Source organism: Aegilops tauschii, chromosome 2 (assembly GCF_002575655.3).
Source record: "Aegilops tauschii subsp. strangulata cultivar AL8/78 chromosome 2, Aet v6.0, whole genome shotgun sequence".
NCBI lineage: Eukaryota > Viridiplantae > Streptophyta > Magnoliopsida > Poales > Poaceae > Aegilops > Aegilops tauschii.
Genome location: NC_053036.3, coordinates 616540073 through 616549479, shown reverse-complemented (window position 1 = coordinate 616549479; position 9407 = coordinate 616540073). Strand labels below are relative to the sequence as shown.

General features: G+C 45.3%; 1 protein-coding gene across 1 annotated transcript; it reads left to right on the top strand.

Moving 5' to 3' along the window:
- Nucleotides 1-4983: 4983 nt before the first annotated feature.
- On the top strand, nt 4984-6198 carry LOC120974256 (uncharacterized). The gene is made up of 4 exons (XM_040400702.2): nt 4984-5229; nt 5314-5413; nt 5490-5608; nt 5691-6198. Exons 1-4 carry the CDS (start codon nt 4984-4986, stop codon nt 6081-6083), a joined length of 858 nt encoding a protein of 285 aa, XP_040256636.2. The 3' UTR covers nt 6084-6198.
- Nucleotides 6199-9407: the final 3209 nt, after the last annotated feature.

Below are 9407 nucleotides of genomic sequence, written 5' to 3'. Positions count from 1 at the left end.
GGCCGAGAAAATGGCCCATCAGTAATGAGAAATGGGTTGTACATTTTTAAAACACATCAAACCGGCAATTAGTTTCAAATATCTTTTGTTTTTCATTTCGAGATTTTAAATTACATTAATTTTTATGCGTGGAGAATTTGTTGGATTTTATATTGATATACATTTATTTTTAAAATCAGTTTGAATGTGAGTCAAAATTTCGGGATTAAAAACAGTTCGGACTGCACTGAAATATGCAAAATTTCGTATAATTTTTTAACCGTGGCCACAATATGGGCTGTAATGCTAACAAAAAGAATATGCGCTCGAAAAAAAACCTTAATAATTAGCAAATTGGCTGTAAATTATTAGAAATAATGGCAGATGGGTTGTATGCTATTTTCCACAGATTTGAGGCTTTCCTAAAAAAAGGTTGACGCACAAGCAGTGACTATTGGATGGCCATCCAACGGTCGTCGTGCTTCTTCAATCTCTGCTCTTCCTGCTCCAGCCGCTCAAACAAGCGCCGGCGGGACTGCCTGCTCCCTCCTCCCCGCGGCCGGCTCTGCTGCCGCGCAGGCCTCACCGCCCCACCGTACTCCCATCGTTGGCCTAGCCATCCCTCTACTCACCCACACCTGCTGTTATTCTCCGACGACGGCAGACGAACCAGTAAACCCTCGTATAGTCGTTCTCCCCTCCGCGTGGGAAACAACTGCCGAGTCTTCCCTGCCTCCGTGTCGTTCCCTTCCTAGGCCTCGCCGTCGTCCACCGCCCTGGTGCTCTCGGCGCGGCCTGGTCAACGTGGACTGTACGTGGAGAGGCCGACAGCTGGGTCCACGGCCGCACGCACGGAAATGCCTGCTTATTATGCGCAAAATAATGATTCCTCCAGCTGACATCAGGGACCCACCGAAAGGGCCTCTGTATTTCGCGAAAAAAACATTACCGCCGCTGACAGCTCGGACCCACCAGCTATATCTTCGCACGCAAGGAAGTGCCTCCTTATTACGCAAAAAAATGAATACTCCCCCACCATGGTGGGAGCTGACTTGTGGGCCTACTAAGTTGACTGTGATGGGGACCTTTGTCAACTTTAGTCAATATGAACGATTCTAGCTCTAGTGACCGTACGATGTCCATCCAATGGCCGTAGTGCTTCTTCAAGCTCTGGTCTTCTTGCTCCAGCCGCCCAAAGCAGCGCCGGTCGTGCCGCATGGTCCTGCCTCCCGTGGTCGGCTGTGCTGCCGTGGAGGCCTCACCGCCCCCTACTATTTCCACCGCTGGCCAAGTCCTGCGGCGACGGCAGCCGCACACCGCAGCCGAACCATTGAACCCTCGTACTCCTCTCCGCGCGGGCTTTCACTGCCGCGTCTTCCCCGACTCCCCGTCGTCCCCTTCCTAGGCCTCGCCGTCGTCCACCGCCCTGGTGCTCTCGGCGCGGCGTGGTCAACGTGGTCAAGGAACGACTTCCATCAGACGTGGACTGTACGTGGAGAGGCTGACGGCTGGGTCCACGGCCGTAGCAAGGAAGTGCCTCCTTATTACGCGAAAAATAATGATTCCTCCACCTGACAGCTGGGACCCACCGGACGGGCCACTGTATTTCGCGAAAAAAACGTTTCCCCCTGACTGCTGGGATCCACCAGCTACATCTTCGCACGCAAGGAAGTGCGTCCGGGCAAAAAAAAACGATTCGCCCCCCTGACTGCTGGGACCCACCAGCTACATCTTCGCAGGCAAGGAAGTGCCTGACAGTCGGGACCCACCTGGTCGAAGCGTATGTAGCGTTGTCATTCTGGTCACGAACGTATATGTACATATATACTGGTGGATGTAGAGGCGCGCACGTGTCGTAGTAGAGGCGCGCACGTAGCATGTACACGTACGTACAGCGGCCAGTGTGCAAGAAAGAAAAAAACGGCCACGTACGTACATACGGGCAGGGTCTCGAACGCCTACTCGCGCATACGTACGGCCAGGGCTCGTGTACATGGCTGGGTCAGAACGGAGAAACAGCGTCGTCGTCGTGTTCATGGGGAGCCAACCGGCTGGGTCGGAACGGAATGCGTCGTCATGTTCATCGGGAGGGCTTGGACGGAACAGCCGGTGGAAACGAGGCCTGTCGTACCACAAAACGGAGGAAACGGACCTCCTACGGTCGAAACGGGGGTCCTGTTGATCGGGAGGGGTGTGGTGTACCGCAAAACGGAGGAAACGGACTTGTGTTGGAGCGCTACGGTCGAAATGGGGGTCCTGTTCATCGGGAGGGGTGTGACGTACCGCAAAACGGGACTCCACGGGATACTGTTCATCTCCACCGTCGACCCCCTCCAGCCTCCACGGGCTACTGTTTATCCACCGTCGATCTCCTCCAGCCTCCACCTGCGACTGTTCATCCACGGGCTCATGTTCATCCAGCCTCCACCACGCGCTACTCCACCGGCTACTGTTCAACCAGCCCTCTCCACGGGCTCCTGTTCAACCACCCCTCCACGGGCAACTGTTCATCCAGCCCTCCATCGTCTACTATTCATTCTGCACTCCACGGGGTGGTCCTGTTCATCCTATCCTCCACGGGGTTCTGTTCATCCAACCGGCTCGATCGATCGGGGTCCTGTTCATCCAGAGGCAACACCACGGGGTCCTGTTCATCCACCCCCACCGGAAACTGTTCATCCAAACCCCCCCCCCCCCCCCCCCCCCCAACAACGCTCACTGTTCATCCAGAGGCAGCATCGATCGGCTTCAGTTAGCAGCAGTAGCGAAGGAACCGCTCGATCGGGTTCAGTTAACAGCCATCGATGGATCGCTCGGGTTCAGTAACGCGCAAGATTTTAAATATCGGTCGTATCGGCCGCAATACCGGTTTTGACTGCCCACCGATATGAAGCTACGTTATCGTTTAGAAAATTGCGTTTCTCAACTTACCGGCCGCAATATCGCTGGTCAGCCCGCAATTTCGGGCTGATAAATGTCTGACTGATACGGACGATATGTGAAAGGGGCCCAATTTACAATAACAGGATGAGCCCAGCCCACAAACGTGCACAAGCCTGCATAGTACTAATAGACCTAGGTCTTTTCCTGGGCGTACTTGTACACAGCGGCTTCGGCGGGGATCTTGAACGTCTTCCTCTGGCGGCCACCGGCTGCGACAGCGGACGGGTGACTACACGGCCTTCTCCATTGCTCTCCGGCTGGAAGCCTACTCCATCCTTGCCATTAGATCCTTCAGCGTTCATCATCTGCAACGGTACAACCTTCTCTGGCAAGCTGCAAACCCAAGAGCTTGAAGCAAGTAGTGATGGCGGCTGGCCCTTGTCTCGCTCGCCGGCGGTGGACACGGACACATGCAAGCTAGTTCCGTTTCTACCACACACACACGAAGCAGAGGAAAAACAGAGCACTTGTTCGGTTTCGACTTTTGAGAGAGGGAGAGAGAGAGACACGCAGTGACTAGTTCAGGTTTAAGCAAATATTACGAATGTACATTCAGGTTTAAGCATACAGTACGAAAGAGCATTCTGTCCTCAAGTCCTTGTTGCCTCATTGCTTGAATTGCTTCTTGCGTCTAGTACAAGTACACTCGTTCTGTCTAGTATAGTACTAGCAGTCTAGTACACTAGTTCTTTTGTTTATGCCTTATTAAGTGGCTAACTAATCATGAATATTTTGTGTAATTTCTTAGCTCATCATGTCAGCAAGTGCGACTTCATCAGCAGCACAGAAAGCAGTGTCAGCCAAAAATAAGCAAAAAAGGATTCAGCTTGGGAGTATGCATTTTCGCCAAGTGAGCAGCACACGAACAATGTTGGATGTAATTTCTGTAAAAGTATCTTCAGTGGAGGAATCACCAGGATGAAGCAACATTTAGCTGGATTGAGAGGCCAGGTTACTCCATGCACACAAGTTCCTCAAGATGTTAGGGATAAAATAAAGACAATCCTTGAGGCAGCAGAACAAAAGAAACTAGATAAAGAAGAAGAGTTGAACAAACTTAGAAGTCAGGTTCATATTGCTGAGGAGGAAGATGATGAGGAAGGTCAATCAACCACTTTAGTGCGAAAGAGGTCTTTGACTAAAGGACCACTTGATGGTTATCGTGAGAAACCAGAAGAAGCTCGTGGAAATGGAAAGAATTCTCGGACTAGCACTCAAACCACACTAAATGAAACATACAAGTTGAAAGAGAAACAGAGAGCTCATGAATACATTGCAGATTGGTTTTACCAAGCTGGAATTCCATTAAATGTCGTTCGCCTTGATTCATTTGATTTAATGATAGAAGCTATTGGACAATATGGCCCACGATTGAAGAAACCTTCTCCTTATCAGCTTGGCACTCCTTTGTTGGAGAACAGAGTCAGATCACTAGATGAATATGCAAATGCGCACAAGGAGGCATGGTCGTTGACTGGATGCTCTCTTTTGACAGATGCGTGGACAGATCGACGGGGAAGAAGCCTAATGAACTTGGTAGCTCATTCTGCTAGAGGTGTGTGGTTTCTCCGAGCTGTAGATGCTTCCGCAGATGTTCATGATGCTAATTACATCTACTCTTTGGTACACTCATGCATAGATGAAATTGGTCCGGAGAAGGTTTTACAAGTAGTAACTGATAATGCTTCAAATAGCATGGCTGCAGCAAAGTTACTAAAACAGAAATATCCTCAGATATTTTGGACTCCTTGTGCAGCACATACCATTGATCTAATGCTTGAGGACATTGGTAAGAAGCCTGCTATCCAGAATACAATTAAGAAAGCAAAGTCTATTACATGTTACATTTATGCCCACACTAGAGTGTTGTCTATGATGCGTTCTTTTACTGGTGATCGTGATTTAGTTCGAGCTGGAACTACTCGTTTTGCCACTTGCTACCTTAATTTGAAAAGTCTATATGACAAAAGAAAAGAACTGAAAGAAATGTTCGGATCAACAAAGTGGAGCGACTCTAGGTTTGCTAAGCAAAAAGCAGGAAAAGTTATTGCTAAGTTGGTCATGGGCAACGATTTTTGGTCATCAATTTTGAGACTTATAAACTATTTTGAGCCACTAGCATTTGTACTTAGAAGGGTGGATGGAGATCTTGAAAATGCAAAAAAGGAAATTGCTGTCCGTTTTGATGGAAATGCAAAGAAATATGGTTTTATTTGGGATATTATTGATGAAAGGTGGAACGACAAACTCAAGACTCCATTGCATAAAGCCGGATACTACTTGAATCCATTCTTTTATTATGAGAACTAGGCAGAGTTGGAGGAAGAGGTTTTCGTCACAGCAGTTGTACAGTGCGCAGGTCGTGTGTACCATGATAATGACAAATTACAGGATATGATTGTTGCCCAGCTTAATATGTACAGTAATGGCACTGATTCTTTTGGCTCTGCAATGGCAATTCGACAAAGAAAAAGTACAACTATCACCCCAGGTAAAAACTCTCTCTCTCTGGTTTCAACAATATTTATCTTGTCAAATTTCTAACTTAAATTTGGTTATATTTGCAGCAAATTGGTGGGCAACACATGGCACTGATGCAAAGGAATTAAGAAAGATGGCTATCAAGATTCTAAATTTGACGTGTAGCTCATCTGCACGTGAAAGGAACTGGAGTGCATTTGAGAGGGTACGTACATCACTTCCTTCATGCATTACCTTTTCATGTAGCATATTGTGCTTTTTAGATCTTAATGGCCGCTTCATTGTAGGTCCATACCAAGAAAAGGACGAGATTAACACAAAAGAGATTGAATTCTCTTGTCTATGTCATGTTTAACAAAAGGCTTCAGTGGAAGTATGCTCAAAGGAAGAGAGACCCATTAGCTGTAAAATTTGTTGATGATGAACCACCGAATGAGTGGATTGAAGGGGAGGTGAGTGTTGAAGGGCAGCAGCAAGATGAACTGGCTCAGGCTGGCGTAAATGAGAAGAAAAGAGCACTGAGCAAAGGTTCGTCAAGCAAGTCAAAGAGAGCCCGCACCATGGAGGCGGAAGAAGAGTCTTCTGACTGTGAAGAGGAAGATGATACAGCCATGCAGTCAATGGACGATTCTTCAAGTGATGATGGAGAGAATGAGGACAATTTCCTTGACGATGACTAAAATCTACAATGAAGCGACTGGATCAATATTTACTATTATGCCTGCACGCACTTAATTGAAATACGTTTGAACTATTTACTCGTGATGCACTTGAACATGATATTTATTTGTTTCATCATATGCTTTTTTCTTACTATTTTGGTTATGTCGATATGAACTTACCGATTTTTCGTATATGTGGATTCGGCAAGCATAATGTGTGTTCATTTTTATCTCCATGGTTTACTCCATATTCTATTAAAAATGATGGCAACTATAACATCATAGATAGAAAATTATAGACCAATTTTAATTTCCGATATTACTACATATCGTCCGATATATCACCCGATATCCGATATCCGATATGTCGTGGGCAATCCGATACGAACCCGATATCCGTAATTTTGAACCTTGGTAACACGTAGCCTGCAGTGCAATCGCTCGGGTTCAGTTAGAGCCCAACGCCTCGCTCGGGTTCAGTTAGAGCCAACGCCTCGCACACACGCGCGTACGTGTACGAGAGAAACGCACATCGCTCAGCCCCCGACCTCCCACCGTAACCGGGAACTCCCCGAAATTTTCCTCGCCCTCGCTTCTACCACGGTTTTTTCCGTCATGGACGGCCCAAAGAATGTCATGCAGCTGCGTCTCCGGCCCGCCCAGGACGAAAAGCCCATTTTCTGTCATGATTTTTTGTCATAGAAGTAGGAGCCCACCACATCTATGATGATACCGGGTTTTGTCACAATTATCGTCATAGAAGTGTCATATGTATGACATAAAAAAATTTCTTTCGGCCCAAAATGTCACGGATGTGTCTTTTTTTTATAGAGTCGAACGTGAATCATATAGTAGATATGATCAACATAGAGATGTTCACCATTGAAGACTACTCCATCTCACGTGATGATCGGACATAGTTTAGTTGATTTGGATCACGTTATCATTTAGATGACTCGAGGGATGTCTATCTAAGTGGGAGTTCTTAAGTAATATGATTAATTGAACTTAATTTATCATGAACTTAGTCCTGATAGTATTTGCAGATTATGTTGTATAGCAATAGCTCGCGTTGTAGCTCCCATGTATTTTTCATATGTTCCTAGAGAAAACTAAGTTGAAAGATGATAGTAGCAATGATGCGGACTGGGTCCGTGATCTGAGGATTATCCTCATTGCTGCATAGAAGAATTATGTCCTTGATGCACCGCTAGGTGACAGACCTATTGCAGGAGCAGATGCAGACGTTATGAACGTCTGGCAAGCTCGATATGATGACTAAATAGTTTAGTGCACCATGCTTTACGGATTAGAACCGGGATTTAAAAAAAATTGAACGCCATGGAGCATATGAGATGTTCCAAGAGCTAAAAATGATATTTCAGACTCATGCCCGTGTTAAGAGGTATGAGACCTCTGACAAGTACTCTGCCTACAAGATGGAGGGGAATAAGCTCAGCTAGTGAGCATGTGCTCAGAATGTCTAGGTACTACAATCGCTTGAATCAAGTGGAAGTTAATCTTCTAGATAAGATAGTGATTGACAGAGTTCTCTAGTCACTATCACCAAGTTGCTAGAACTTCGTGATGAACTATATTATGCAAGGGATGACGAAAACGATTCCTAAGCTCTTCGTGATGCTGAAATCGGCGAAGGTAGAAATCAAGAAATAGCATCAAGTGTTGATGGTTAACAAGACCACTAGTTTCAAGAAAAAGGGCAAGGGAAAAAAGGGAACTTCAAGAAGAATGGCAAGCAGGTTGCCACTCCCGTGAAGAAGCCCAAATCTAGACCCAAGCCTGAAACTGAGTGCTTCTACTGCAAAGGAAATGGTCACTAGAAGCGGAACTGCCTCAAAAACTTGGCAGATAAGAAGGATGGCAAAGTGAACAAAGGTATATTTGATATACATGTGATTGATGTGTAGTTTACTAGTGTTCATAGTAGCCTTTGGGTATTTGATATCGGTTCAGTTGCTAAGATTAGTAACTCGAAACAGGAGTTGCAAAATGGACAGAGACTAGTTAATGGCGAGGTGACGATGTGTGTTGGAAGTGATTCCAGGGTTGATAAGATCACCATCACACACTCCCTCTACCTTCGGTATGAGTGTTAAATAAATGTTATTTGGTTATTGCGTTGAGCATGAATATGATTAGATCATATTTATTGCAATACAGTTATTCATTTAAAGTCAGAGAATAATTATTGTTCTGTTTAAATGAATAAAACCTTGCATGGTCATGCACTCAATGCAAATGGTTTATTGAATCTCGATAGTAGTGATACACATATTCATAATATTGATGCCAAAAGATGCAAAGTTGATAATGATAGTGCAACATACTTGTGGCACTGCCATTTAGGTCATATTGGTGTAAAGCGCATGAAGAAACTCCATGCAGATGAGCTTTTGAAATCACTTGATTATGAATCATTTAATACTTGCGAACCATGCCTCATAGGCAAGATGACTAAAACTCCATTCTACGGAACAATGGAGCGAGCTAATGACTTATTGGAAATAATACATACCGATGTATACGGTCCAAAGAGTGTTGAGGCACGAGGCGGGTATCATTATTCTCTAACCTTCAGAAATGATTTGAGCAGATACGGGTATATGTACTTAATGAAACACAAGTCTGAAACATTTGAAAAGTTCAAAGAATTTCCGAGCGAAGTGGAGAATCATCATAACAAGAAAATAAAGTTTCTACGATCTGATCGCGGAGGCGAATATTTGAGTTACGAGTTTGTCCTTCATTTAAAAAAAATGTGGAATAGTTTCACAACTCACGCCACCTCGAACACCACAGCGTAATGGTGTGTCCGAACGTTGTAACCGTACTTTATTAGATATGGTGCGATCTATGATGTCTCTTACCGATTTATCACTATCGTTTTGGGGTTATGCATTAGAGACAACTGCATTCACGTTAAATAGGGCACCGTCTAAATCCGTTGAGATGACACAGTATGAACTATGGTTTGGCAAGAAACCTAAGCTGTCGTTTCTTAAAGTTTGGGGTTGCGACACTTTTCTCAAAAAGCTTCACCCTGATAAGCTCAAACTCAAATCGGAGAAGTGCGTCTTCATAGGATACCCTAAGGAAACTGTTGGGTACACCTTCTATCACAGATCCGAAGGCGAAGAATGGATCGTTTCTAGAGAAGGAGTTTCTCTCGAAAGAAGTGAGTGGGAGGAAAGTAGAACTTGATGAGGTAATTGTACCTTCCCTCGAATAGGAAAGTAGCTCATCACAGAAAACTGTTCCTGTGATGCCTACACCAACCAGAGAGGAAGCTAATGATAATGATCATGAAGTTTCAGATCAAGT